The 14,135-nt window shown below is 41.9% G+C and overlaps 1 protein-coding gene across 6 annotated transcripts in view; it reads right to left on the bottom strand.

Annotated features, from left to right (window-relative positions):
* Positions 1-14,135, bottom strand: part of CCDC158 (coiled-coil domain containing 158) — an 89,458-nt gene that overhangs the window by 24,153 nt on the left and 51,170 nt on the right. For 5 of the 6 annotated variants that reach the window (XM_051819665.3, XM_051819664.3, XM_089303210.1 and 2 more), the window contains 6 exons: positions 11,792-11,981; positions 10,499-10,651; positions 8,605-8,717; positions 6,217-6,375; positions 5,203-5,295; positions 4,542-4,664 (listed from right to left, as the gene is read on the bottom strand). In XM_051819665.3, the coding sequence (XP_051675625.3) occupies positions 4,542-4,664; positions 5,203-5,295; positions 6,217-6,375; positions 8,605-8,717; positions 10,499-10,651; positions 11,792-11,981 (831 nt within the window). The remainder of the gene's footprint in view (positions 1-4,541; positions 4,665-5,202; positions 5,296-6,216; positions 6,376-8,604; positions 8,718-10,498; positions 10,652-11,791; positions 11,982-14,135) is intronic. The other variant, XM_051819666.3, reaches the window with a different exon arrangement.

Here is a 14,135-nt window from a genome sequence, read left to right as displayed (position 1 = left end):
GGCCTGGAAGAGGGGCAACCGGGACAGAATCCGGCGCCCCGACCGGGACTAGAACCCGGTGTGCCGGCGCCGCTAGGCGGAGGATTAGCCTAGTGAGCCGCGGCGCCGGCCGAGATCTCTACTTCTAATTTCAGCTTCCAGCTAATGTGCAGCTAGGGAGACAGCAAGTGATGCCTCAGTACCTGGGTCCCTGTCACCATGTGGGAGACAGGATTGAGTTCCCGGCTCTTGGCTCTTACCAGAATTAAGAGCATCCAGGCTGAAGCACAGAGACAGAAAAGGATGGGTAACAGAGAAGAGGGTGCAGACATATAAGACATGACGGCAAAAGATTAATATATGTGATTGGAGTCCTAACAAGGAAAAACAGCATGAGGAAGAAAGATAATTAAGAAGGGAAGGGGTGAACATTTTCTAAAACGGATGAAGATACTAATGTACACATTCAGGAATATCAGGGGAGTCAAGGGAGATGGATGCAAAGAAGACCACACCTTGGCCAACTGTAGGCAAACTGTTATAAACTCAAATAAAAGTACAACCTTAAAAGCAGTCAGAGAAGAGCCAGCATTGTGGCACAATGGGTTAAAGCCCTGGCCTGAAGCACCAGCATCCCCATGGGCGCCGGTTCTAGTCCTGGCTGCTCCTCTTCCAATCCAGCTCTCTGCTATGGCCTGGGAAAGCAGTAGAAGATGACCCAAGCGCTTGTGCTCCTATACCCATGTGGAAGACCTGGAAGAAGCTCCTGGCTTTGGATCAGTGCAATTCTGGCTGTTGAGGCCATCTGGGGAGTGAACTGGTGGGGATGGAAGATATCTCTCTCTCTCTCTCTCTCTCTCTGTCTCTCTCTCTCTCTGTCTCTACCTCCCTCTGTAACTCTGTCTTTCAAATAAAAATAAATCTTGAAGAAAAAAAGCAGCCAGAGAAAAAAATTACCCCCAAAACAGCAACAATGAGATTTACAACTGCCTTATTAGTAGAAACAATGGTAACCTGGAAGCAACGTTCTAAATAAATGGATTAATCCATTAGACAAATATTTATTAAACACCCACTATATGTTACAAGTGTTCTAGGCACTGAGGACGCATCAGCAAACAAAAGAAATAACATGTATTACTTTTATTGTGTACAATTATATATAATAAAAATTTTTGAAGAGAAGATATTAATTGTGTAACAGTCTAGACTATAAAGTCATTTGTGCTGTTAGAATGATTATTTTATTTTATTTATTTATTTTTTTACTGGACATATGACTGGTACTTTTTTAAGTGATGGATGAGATTCTTTAAAATATAGTACAGTCTATGCATTAAGCAGCGAGGCAATATCTACTAGGCTGGAATTTCAGAGCTGATCTGTCTAGATGACCCTAGAAATCATCATGTTCACATTTATCATTAGAGATTACCCAAGGTCACAAAAAGAAGTTAAAAACACATTTACGGTCTCGATGACTTCCAGTTGGATGTCTTCTGTTGTTGTTTGTCTTTTTGATATGTAAGATTATTTGGGGGAGTAATTTACTTTTGACAATATAATATACATATATAAAGTGAAATGACTGTATTATAAACAAAAATTGCCCATTTCTGCTCATCTCTGAATTCCAGTTTCTACAGAGAAACATGCCCCGATTCTAAGATTACTATCCTGCTGCTTGCCTGAGTATTCTTTGTTGTGGTAGTTTATTTTTCAGTGCACACATCTTAAGTGTACAAGGGGAGTCTTTCTGAAACTTGCAGTCATTTAAATATTACATAATTGTCATTTAAATAGTTTGGGAGAACTTGTAGATTATAGATGATCTTGTTGCCATACCTAAGATAAGGCATATATATATATATATATATATATATATATATATATATTATGAACATAAATTTCCAAAGTACAGCTTATGGATTATAACAGCTTCCCCCCTCCCATAACTTCCCTCCCACCCACAACACTCCCCTCTTCCACTCCCTCTCCCCTTCCATTCACATCAAGATTAATTTTAAATTATCTCTATATACAGAAGATCAATTTAGCATATATTAAGATTTCCACAGTTTACACTCACACAGAAACACAAAGTATAAAATACTATTTGAGTACTAGTTATAGCATTAATTAAATACCTGAGAGTAATTGTGTATTAATTACAGAGTTCAACCAATAGTTTTAAGTAGAACATAAAAAATACCAAAAGGGTAAAGTATTAAGTTCTTTTTTTTTGTTTGTTATATAGTTTTTTTTTATTTAATAAATGTGAATTTACAAAGTGCAACTGTGTATTGTTGTGGCTTCCCCCCGCCCCAAACCTCCCTCCCTCCCATGGCCCTCCCCTCTCCCACTCCCTCTCCCATCCCGCCCTTCATCGAGTTTCATTTTCAATTACCTTCATATACTGAAGATCAACTTAGTATATACTAAGCAAGGATTTCAACAGGCTGCACTCACACAACCGCACAAGGTATAGGGTACTGTTCGACTAGTAGTGTTGTTTTTAAGTTTCATAGTAAAACACATTAAGGACAGAGATCCTACGTGGGGACCATGTACCCAGTGACTCCGTTGTTGATTAACAATTGGCACTCTTATTTATGACGTCAGCAATCACCCGAGACTCTTTCTATGAGCTGTCTAGGCTATGGAAGCCCCTTGAGTTCACCAACTCTGAACTTGTTTAGTCAAGGCCATATCACAGTGGAGGTTCCTTCCTCCCTTCAGAGAAAGGCGCCTCTCTCCTTGATGGCCTGTTCCTTCTGCTGGGGTCTTGTTCACCAGGATCTTTCATTTAGATTGTTTTTTTGCCACCGTGTCATGGCTTCCCATGCTTGTGAGACTCTCATGGACCTTTCAGCCAGATCCGAATGTCCCAAGGGCTGATTCTGAGGCAGGAGTGCTGCCATTCTATGAGTCTGCTGTGTGTCCTGTCTCCCCCGCAGGATCATTCTCTCCCTTTTAATTCTATCCTTCATTATTTGCTTACACTGGTCTTATTTGTGAAATCTCATCGACACATACCCTATCTTTTTGATCGGTTGTGTATTTATACTTTAAGATAAGGCTTTTAACTAATGCAATGGAGGTTCATGGTGTGATTTATAAAACCAATCATTTCTTTATGTCAGAGCTGAACACTGATTGCAAGGTATTCATGGTTCCATAAATAGCTGCCTTTTTCCATTAATGGCAACCCAACCCTTCTGCTCAGAATTCATGAGAAAAGTATACAAAATACTTTTTTAACAGTTTTGTTTGACAGTATTAGAGAACTACCAAGGCAATAGATTTATGGAGATAAAGTTCAGAACAAGGAAAACCCAGATAAATGAAGTATTTAGAACCAAATACCTCTTCAGAGGAGACAAAGCCTGAATTTTACAATGCATGTAATTTTTTTGTGAGCTTTAAAAGTATGAAAGGTTAAAGTAAAAAATTTCCAGTTTCTAACAAAAGGGAATAAAAATGTTCTATGATTAATAAAAATTTTTAAAGATTTATTTTATTTATGTGGAAGGCATACTGGTTCACTCCCTAAATGGCCACAATGGCCAGGACTGGGCCACGCTGAAGCTAGGAGCTTCATCCAGGCCTCCCATGTGGGTGCAGGGCCCAAGCACTTGGGCCATTTTCCACTGCTTTCCCAGGACATTAGCAGGGAGCTGGGTTGGAACTGAAGCAGCAGTGACTCGAAAAGATATCCATATGGGACACTGGAGTCACAGGCAGTGGCTTAACCCTCTATGCCGCAACACCAGCCCCATTAATACAATTTTTATGATTATAACCAAGTTTCTCAAGCAAACAACATACGACAGATAACCACCAAATTGCTTTTTAACATTTGAAGTCATGCTTATACAGCCATCTCAACATTTGCTTTGTAATCTGGAAATACTTCTGATGGAAATAATCAAAGAATTGAATATAAGGCTATTAAAGAACTCACTTTAACAATTATTGTTCACATTAATCCCACTAATATTTAATCTTTGTTTTCCCCAGAGAAAATACCAAATAGTACAGAAAATATTTTCATTCTTCAGGATTACATGACTTATATAGGAAAATGTATAACTAAAACCTAGCTGAGGCTGGTGCTGTGGTGTAGTAGGTTAAGCAGCTGCCTGAGATGCCAGCATTCCATATGGGGGCTGGTTGAGTCCTGGCTGTTCCTCTTCCCATCCAGCTCTCTGCTGTGGCCTGGGAAAGCAGTAGAAGATGGCCCAAGTGCTTGGGACCCTGCACCCACATGAGAGATCCAGAAGAAGCTCCTGGCTCTTGGCTTCACTGGCCCAGCTCCAGCCACTGCGGGCATGTGCCGAATGAGCCAGTGGATGGAAGACCTCTCTCTCTCCCTCTTTCTTTCTCTTCATCTCTCTGTCTGTAACTCTACCTTTCAAGTAAATAAATAAATATTTTAAATAAATAAAATGTAGGAATTGAAAGTGCCATAAGGAGATATAGCTTTTTAGTGAAATTCCTCCCAATTAAAAATTATTTACATACTGCATCATTTGCATAGTGGATTATGACTGGCTACTTACATGAGACAGGAAGCTGGCTGTGGACTGGGAAGAGGGTACATTAGAATGAGAACGGGCCACAGATGATGGCTGCAGGCGTGGTTTCACGGAAGAATTTGAAGTAAACCCAGGGCCCTGAAGTTCCTGGAAAACAATACGTATGTGAGCAACATAGTTGCTGCCCTAGAGCTACAGAGAACTGTGAAATCAAACTGTATTTCTTTTCATATTCACAAGCAAAATTACTACTGAGACTTAAAATACCTGTGCAGCTATAAAGTGTACTTCTGAAAATAGATTTTATATATGTATGTATTTCAGTGTAAAATGTACTATTTTTAAAAAACATGTTTCTCTCATGGCAATTCCATTACTTTTGCTATTCCTCAAATACACACTGTCTTTGCACTCACTCACTCCAACTACTGTACCAATGCCCCAGGAGAACTTGTGACACTGGTCATTGCTGCACTTGCTGATGTCCACTAAGGATAAACTGTGGGGTTTCAATCTGTTACTCTGTGAGTGAAAACCATAGGGATAGGATGGCACATCGGTACAGATTTTGTAACTGCCAGTGTCAGATGTCGAAAAGTACACCAGGATGTATCAAAGGCACATGAAGAAAATACGAAGGCATTATTGCTGCTAAACTACTGCTTGTGATGGGAAAACCCCTCACCTTTACATCCAGAGTGTGCTGCAGTTTTAGGCGCACAGATTCCTGTTCCTGGCGCTGGATGATGTCTTGACATTCTGCAAACTGCAAAGATGCCTATAACCAAGTGACCACATGTCGGTTATCCTTCACTGTTCGCTCACTTTTACTTCAGTAACTCATAAATGCAAAACTACTATATTTTCAAGAAAACACACCCCACTCCTAGCACACTGTATTGGTGCCATTTGGTCAGTAAGCTGAGAACAGCCGGGGGCCGTTATCTCTACCTTCTGCATTCCCAGCATACACACAGCATTCACCATGTGGAGGGCACTCAAAAAATGAATGGTTTTAGCAAAGTATAAAGATGTATATAAAATTAACCACAAGTGAAATTACTGAGTGAAGACAGCATATTTTAGCAAAGGTGGCATAGGTGGGACTGCAGACTGCTTTATATACCCATGATGATATCGCGTGGATTTCCTAGGAAATGAGAATGGGTTTTGGTAGTTTTAGGGTTCCAGGAAGCCTAAAAGAAAGATTTATCCCTTTATAGCAGATGGCAATGATTCACACAGGTCAGCCGCTGATCCCACTCATCCTTTGGGCTGCGCTTTCCACCGCACTTCCTGGGTCCCGCAGAGCACCAGACACTGGTGTTGCTGGACCGTTTGCTGACATTGCTACGCGAGTCTTGTAGCTCATTCCCCAGTCAGTCTTTGGCGGTCAGTGAGGCGCTCGTGAGACATCTGTACTTCTGCAGGGCGCCAGGGACATCAGAGGCATCTTACATCCCACCCTGCACCGCCCCTCTCTGTGTCGGACTGGAATGCAGTATATTGGAATGCAATATAACTATGAAACTATGAAACTCTGAAGAGCCTCTATTGGAGTTTTGCTTTGAGTGAAGTTACTGGGATACAATGCAAATTGACAGTGTCAGCTCCTAACTCAGAGCTTTCCTTCAGAACCATTCTACTTGTCAATCATCAATCAGTTGGTAATCGCGCTACATACTTGGCTAGTAACTACCTTATCGAGAGCCACCTCCATATTGGCCACCTTTTCTTTCAGACGGCGCTCCTGAGATCTCAGAGCTTCTAGCTCCCCCGCCATCTTGTTTTTTTCTGTTGCAACAGTACTCAATTCCTGGCTGAGTTTACTCTTCTCTTCTTTCAAGAAATGTTTCTCCTATCATTATAGAGGAGAAAAACAGCAGAAATAGTCCGCTAATATAGCTGCTGAGAAGTGACGGAAAGTTAAAACCTTTATGTGTAGACTGCTGAACCAGGTAACATCTAATTCACATGTCATCAATTGTCCTGACTTGGAGCTGGGAGCACCCAGAACTGTTACTATGTACTCTCTCTGATTTCCATCACTTCTTGTATTATTCTTTCTTTCTATGCTTGATATATCTCTGATGGAATCTATCAAATGTGAAATAATTATATTGTCATACAAAAGACACAGTGTTTTTGGGAACTGGGATCCAGTAATCACATACTAAATTGTATTGAAATATATTTCAAATGCCAAAGAGATTTAAGAAAGATGCACTTATTTGAAGGCCTTGTGGGTTTCTATTTTGCTTCAAAGTCAAATATTCATTTCATAAATACCTACTGGTGATCCTATGACTTAAAACCAAATGAGACATGTATCTTCTCACCTCAAGTATTCATCATTAAAATTAGTTCATTCCTTACAGCACTGTGGAATAGGCAGACAAAAGTAAGAAGTCTGTAGTTGTGAACTTAAAACCTAAGATATCAGTTTACTGGGTTACATCCATTTAGATGTATTTTTTTCATAGTGAAAAGTATTTAAGCCATAAGAATAAGGTATCGCCACTTTGCATGCGAGTAATTTTTCTTTTTCTGATGGGTTGGGATAGACTTTCAGAGGAACACGGATTAGCCATTCAGGCCTCCCTGCCGTGTGGAGAACATGTCCAGATGAACACGTTCCCGCAGGCGGGACAGGCATCTTCGTTGATAGCAGGCAGTAACCTCTGAAAGCCCTGACTGACTTCGAGAGAGGCACTGCTACAGGCTCCCAAGGGCCAGTAAGGGAAGGAGAAAGAGAAAAGGATGAGTTCAGGACGAGAGAAAAAGAGGATGAAAAGTGGGAAAGAGCAGAGAAAGAGGAGACAAGTGAGCCCGTACGACGGGACATGTACGTATCTGTTAACACGGAGCCACGTGCTAAAGCAGAGTAGCAGCTCACCGTGACAGTAACTCAGCAAGTACTCTAGCTGTACTGTTTATTTTCTACTTAGGACATTAATCTTTTCACCTTCATTATGGTCAGTTCTGTGATGAATCTTTTTTTAAAAAAAGATTTATTTTACTTATTTGAAAGAGTTACAGAGAGAGGTAGAGCCAGAGAGAGAGAGAGAGAGAGAGAGAGAGAGAGGTCTTCCATCCACTGCCTCACTCCCCAAATGACCGCAATGGCCAGAGCTGAGCTGATCTGAAGCCAGGAGCTTCTACTGGGTCTCCCACGTGGGTGCAGGGGCCCAGGACTTGGGTCACCTTCTACTGCTTTCCCAGGCCACAGCAGAGCTGGATTGGAAGAGGAGCAGCCAGGACTTAAATCAGCGCCCACATGGGATGCTGGTGCTGCAGGCTGGGGCTTTAATCCACTGTGCCATAGGACCAGCCCCAATGATTAGTCTTTTGAAAATACAAATGTGCTCCAAAATAATCAATATTAGGAAACATATATAACATGTTATATTAGCATAACACAAATCTTATAGTTCTCATTATGCGACGTATGTGTTCTTAGAAGTCACTATGCTGTGCAAGATTCTGGGTCACATCATAGTGAAACTGACTGTATGTAGTTTGTTTATACTCATTCCCTGCTTCTACCAAAAATGTCCTTTAGCTCATTTCCTGCAGTGAAAATACTAGCTAATTAAGATCCTGCTCACATGTTCCTTCATGAACTCAGCCTCATTCTCTCCCTCAGAAATAAACCCTCAGCACCAGCACTGTGGTGCAGGAGGTTAAGCTGATGCCTGGGAAGCCAGCATCGCATATGGGCACCAGTTCTTGTCCCGGCTGCTCCACTTCTGATACAGCTCTCTGCTAACAGCCTGGGAAAGCAGAAGATGGCCCAAGTACTGGGGACCCTGCTACCCATGTGAGAAACCCAGAAGAAGCTCCTGGCTTTGGCCTGGGCCAGCCCCAGCCACTGTAGCCATTTGGGGAGTGAACCAGTGAACAGAAGCTCTCTCGCTCTCTGTAACTCTTTAAAATAAATAAATAAATCTTGAAAAAGAAAGAAAAAAAGAGAAAAGCTCTCCTAGTTCCCTACTGCTCCTTGAACCTCTGCTGTGTGTGATTGGGGCTTGCAGCATATTAATAGAGTGAGAACATTGGTGCCCCCACTATGAGGACAGAAACTCACCTTATTTGCATTTGTCATAGCCTCTTCCAAAAACTGTATCTTGCTCTGAAGAGCATCTATCTGACCTCTTTTGGCTGTGATTTGCTTTTGCATTCCCATTGCCACTTTCATAGCTATAGAGGAAAAAGGAAGTAAACTTTATTTAAGAAAAAAAAATTTATTTATTTATTTGAAAGGCAGCATTACACAGATAGGGACAGAGATCTTCCATTCATTGGTTCACTCCCCAAATGGTTGCAGTGGCTGGAGCTGTGCTACGCTGAAGTCAGGAGCCTGGAACTCCATCTAGATCTCCCACTTGGATGCAACGGTCCAAGTACTTGGGTCATCTTCCGCTGCCTTTCCAGGCACATTTGCAGGAAGCTGGATCGGACGTGAAGCAGTCGGGACTAGAACCAGCACCCATATGGGATGCCGGCATCAATGGCAGCAGCTTAACCTTTTGTACCACAATGATGGCCCTTGCTTTTGTTTTTAAAGTACCAAAACTTTGAGAAGCTACTGTAATTTGATGATTAAACTTTATGAGAAGGTGACAAATAAGATTCTCCAAGGCACCTGGCCAGTTTTCAAAGGAAAGATGACAAAAAGACATCTTTAGGTTTCACAATGTTGGGATTTAACAATTTCTAGCAACTACTCAGAGGTTTTAAGCTAGGAAACATATGATGCTTTGTGGTTGCTTTGTGACTAGAACTAATCTCACTGACCATGATCAGTTGCTGTATTTCCAACAGAAACAATAATACTGATCAAATTCATACTTAGATATGAAGGAAAAAAGTACATAAAATTATAGTCACATAAAGAGCAATGTATACTATATTTTTACTAAAATGATTTTTCCAGAAACTTGTATTTAAAATACCACATAAGACCTCAACTACTAATGATGTTTTTAAAGACTGTGGTGGTATCACAAACTAAACAATTTTTATTCTCATGATTATATGTTTGGAGCTCACTACTTTATCAGTAGTCAAATTGTCAGCATAAGCATATATATGATTTTTTTTGAAAAAAATCATAGGGTGATAGGGTGAGAATGTTCTAGATGGGTATAAAGCACTGAACACTAAAGACATGGCAGGCCACCGAAAAGACCTATGAAGGTAATCCTTGTTTAGAAACTCAAAGTTAGAAGACCCTCTGTTTTTTCTTAAGTCAGCTGAGAAAAGAAGTTTGACAATGCCACTCTTTGAGCCATGTCTGGCTACCTCTTAGAGGTTACAATGAAAACAGAAAGGGTACCATTAATTAAAAACAAACTACGGGTGGGCAACTGGCTCAGCAGTGAAGATGCTGCTGAGGGTGCCTGTGGTCCATGCCACAGAGCCTGTGCTCTGAGTCCCCACTCTGCTTCTTATCCAGTGCATCCTGCAGACAGCACATGATGGCTTAAGTAGTTGGGTCTCTGTTACCCATGTGTGGGACCTGCACTGAGTTCTGGGCTCCTACTTTTGGCCTAGCCCAGCCCTAGCTATTGTGGGCACCTGGAGAGTGATGGAATATTTCTCTCCCTCCCTTTCCTCTATCTTTCCCTCTCCTTCTGTCAATATACCTTTCAAATCAATAAATACACTAAAGAAAACCTAAAACAAAATTCCACAGAGAATAAAAGGTTTGATTTCTTACTAACCAGGTACAGTTCTTATGTATAAAGTGAAAATAAAGATCCTGGTCACAGCAGGGATGAAATTAAGTATGCGGCGAGTCCCTTTAAAAAAGCTGAGAACTACTGCTACATAACACCCATCATTAATACCTAGTGCTGTATATTTCTCACATTATCTGGCACTGTGAAGAGGTGGTAGGCAACGCTTCTGGGTTTGTGTTTTCATAAATCCTCATAAGAGCTAAAAACAGAAGAAGACAAGCGTGTAACAGAGCATACCGTGACCATCAGATCCTTCCATGGACTTTAATGTGTTTCTTGTTTGCTCAAGTTCAGATTGTGCAGATTTCAATTGCATCTTCAGTTTATTTGTAGTTGTTTCCATTTCTTCACTTTTGTTTCGAAAATTCCTCTTTAAGACTTCATAGTCCTCTATACCAGATGACAATAACAGTAGTTATTTTTCTATTCCATTGGTATGAAGTATACTTTATTTGTAATTAGTGATCATAGAATTTCAGAGCTAGAAGGGAACTCGCTTAGTTACACCTTCATTCATTACATAAATTAGATGTACACACACATTGCGGAGTAAATGCTCAGTAATCACAAACTGTGTGTGTGGCATGTTGTATGCTTGCGCACATGTGAAGTACATGATACTGTACCACACCAATCATGAACCAGAGTGTTTCATGTTTTAATTTTAGACCTTGGATTTTTCCCTTCAATACTTTGCTAAGTCTATTTATACATGTTGCTTCACTATTAATTTTTAAGAAAACTTTTATTTAATAAATATAAATTTCGAAAGTAAAACTTTTGGATTATAGCGGTTTTTCCCCTCATAACCACCCTCCTACCCACAAACCATCCCATCTCCTATTCCCTCTCCCATCCCATTCACATCAAGAGTCATTTTCACTTATCTTTATATATAGAAGATCAATTTAGTATATACTAAGTAAAGATTTCAACAGTTTGCACCCACACAGAAACACAAAGTATAAAGTACTGTTTGAGTACTAGTTATACCATTAATTCACATAGTACAATACATTAAGGACAGAGATCCTACATGGGGAGTAAGTGCACAGTGACTCCTGTTGTTGATTTAACAACTGACACTCTTGTTTATGGCATCAGTAATCTCCCTAGGTTCTTGTCATGAGCTGCCAAGGCTATGGAATCCTCTTCACTATTAAATTTTAAATCATTCTATTTGACTCAAAGGACTTAAAGTTTCAACTTCCATAAAAGCAAAAATATTTATGCAAACAATATCTTTTACGTTCTAGGAGCTTGGGATCTGGACACCTCACCCTTCTCTTTTGGAAACCCAGTTTAAGGTTTCCCAGACTCTGAGGGTTGGCTGATACTAACAGTTAGTGAGTCTATGCTAAAATAATGGAGAAGGATGAGGATTTCAGGCCAAGAGTCACTGCTCCGAGCAGCACAACCACGTACCCTTGGGGTGGCAGATGAGACACCTTCTACAACTGTGCTAGAATCCATACTGAACTTTACAGACGGCAACTGTACTTGTAGTAGAATTTGACTCAAGCCACATACCTGAAAGGTTGTTTAATTCACTCCTACTGGTTTTCACTTCATTTAACAGCTGATCTCGCTCTTGTTTGATGTCCTTCACAGCCCGGAGTCGCTCAGAGCCCGCATTCACCAGCTTCACTTTTTCCAGTTCCAGGTCGCTCACCCTGGCCTCAAGCTCCCGAATCTTTGCATCCTTTTTATCTTTTAAAATCTAAGCACACAGACAAATACAAAGGACAGAGAAAGGCAAAGATATGGACATGTATATAGTTACAAATACTCTATTGGCTGGCGCTGTGGCTCAACAGGCTAATCCTCTGCCTGCGGCGCCAGCACACCAGGTTCTAGTCCCGGTCGGGGCGCCGGATTCTGTCCCAGTTGCTCCTCTTTCAGTCCAGCTCTCTGCTGTGGCCCGGGAGTGCAGTGGAGGATGGCCCAAGTGCTTGGGCCCTGCACCCGCATGGGAGACCAGAAGGAAGCAACTGGCTCCTGGCTTCGGATCGGCGCAGGCCGGCCGTGGCAGCCATTTGGGGTGTGAACCAACGGAAGAAAGACCTTTCTCTCTGTCTCTCTCTCTCACTGTCTAACTCTGCCTGTCAAAAACAAAAACAAAACAAAAAAACACAAATACTCTTATCAGTATTACATCTATATAGAGTATCTTTTCATTATTTCTCAGGACACTAAATTTATATTTTATTATAAAGTACAGATACTAAGTGGGGGAAAAAGGAATATTTTCCTTTTCTTTTAATCTTGGAGTCAACTCCAAGTTTCATTTGCCACAACCCTTCCTTATGCTTATTCTATATTCATTCATTCAAAAAATATGCATTGAGCATCTGATTTATGGAAGGCACTGTTTTACATGAGGGGATAGAGCAGCAGGGCTGGGACTAGGACAAAGCAAGGGAGGCCCACAGCTGAGGGTCACCGACCTCAGCAACATGCTTGCCTGGCCTGGACAGCAGGAAACAGTGTTTTCCTTCTTATGTCCTCTAGTGAGAGGAGACAGACAACAAGCAGTTCCTCTGTCAGGGGAGAGAAGTGACAAAAGGTAAAAGCAGGCGAGAGGCAGAGAATGAACTGAGACAGCTTGCTTCTTGAGATAAGCCAGAGTGCAGGAGAGCGCTAACTCCGGCCTGGCTGCCATCCTCAGAAAGCTCTACTCCAAGGGCTGGCCCTTGGCTGCTGTCTGGGAACCTGGATTTCAGAAGGGTTCCCACCACGCTAACGTGAAGCGCGGCTCACTGTGCTGGAGTGTTCGCACAAGCCAGGTGGTTTGCACCTGCTTTCTTCTGGAAGCCTGCAGTCTGGTCTAGATCCTTCCAAGCAAATGCCATTTGAAAAGAAATTTGTTTTCCTTGGTCATCAGATTATCCTCCCAAATTAAGGCCTACTAACCTTAAATATAAAACCAGCCAACGCAGTTTGACTGTTAACAACACTTTAAGTGTAGAGGCCACTGCTGTATTTGAAATGCAAACAGCTTTTAGCTGTTTCAAAAAGGATCAGCTGGGGCTCTGGTCTTGTCTCTCTGCTCTTTTGTGACGGGCTTGCTGAGCCACTCCAGCAGGCCTCACTGGGCAGGAGAGGGAGGGCCTTCCCAGAACAGCCCGACACATCACAGCTCAGGGCTGTGACTGCCTCCTTTCCCCTGACTGCACTGTGGAGGGAAGAGGCTGCGCATGACAGCTCCAGTTTTAAACATACATTCTTTGCGTCTCTGTGACACTCTTCTTTCCTTGAGGCTGCTCTAGCTCTGTATTTGGGAACTGAAAATGAGGTTTGGCCTGGCCCAGCCCTAGCTGTTGCAGCCATTTGGGTTGTCAACCAGCAGATGGAAGACCTCTCTCCCTCTGTAACCCTTTCAAATAAATAAAATAAATCTTCAAAAATAAAAAAGAGAGGGGGCCACACTATGGCATAGTAGGTTAAGCCTCCACCTGTGGCACCATCCCATATGGGTGCTAGTTTGAGTCCTGGCTGCTCTACTTCTGATCCAGCTCTCTGCTAATGTTCCTGGGAAAGCAGTGGAAGATGGCCAAAGTCCTTGGCCCCTGCACCCATGTGGGAGACCCAGAGGAAGTTCCTGGGTCCTGGCTTCATATTGGCCCAGCATCAGCCACTGCAGCTATTTGGGGAGTGAACCAGTAGATGGAAGACCTCTCTCTCAGTCTCTCCCTCTGTCTATAACTCTGCCTCTTAAATAAACAAGTAACCTATAAAAAAAAAAAAAGATTCAGGGAATAGTCCAAAATTTTAGAGCTTCTGAGTGGTGAGTTCAAACTTGGGTCTGTCTGGAGAGGGAGGCAACATTTACAACTATGAAATCTGGAAGGACCGCTCGGAAAAGCTGCATTTT

The sequence above is a fragment of the Oryctolagus cuniculus genome, chromosome 8 (genome assembly GCF_051225735.1).
Source record: "Oryctolagus cuniculus isolate XC-2025 breed Fujian yellow rabbit chromosome 8, ASM5122573v1, whole genome shotgun sequence".
Taxonomy (NCBI): Eukaryota; Metazoa; Chordata; class Mammalia; order Lagomorpha; family Leporidae; genus Oryctolagus; species Oryctolagus cuniculus.
This window is presented reverse-complemented; position numbering and strand designations above follow the sequence as displayed.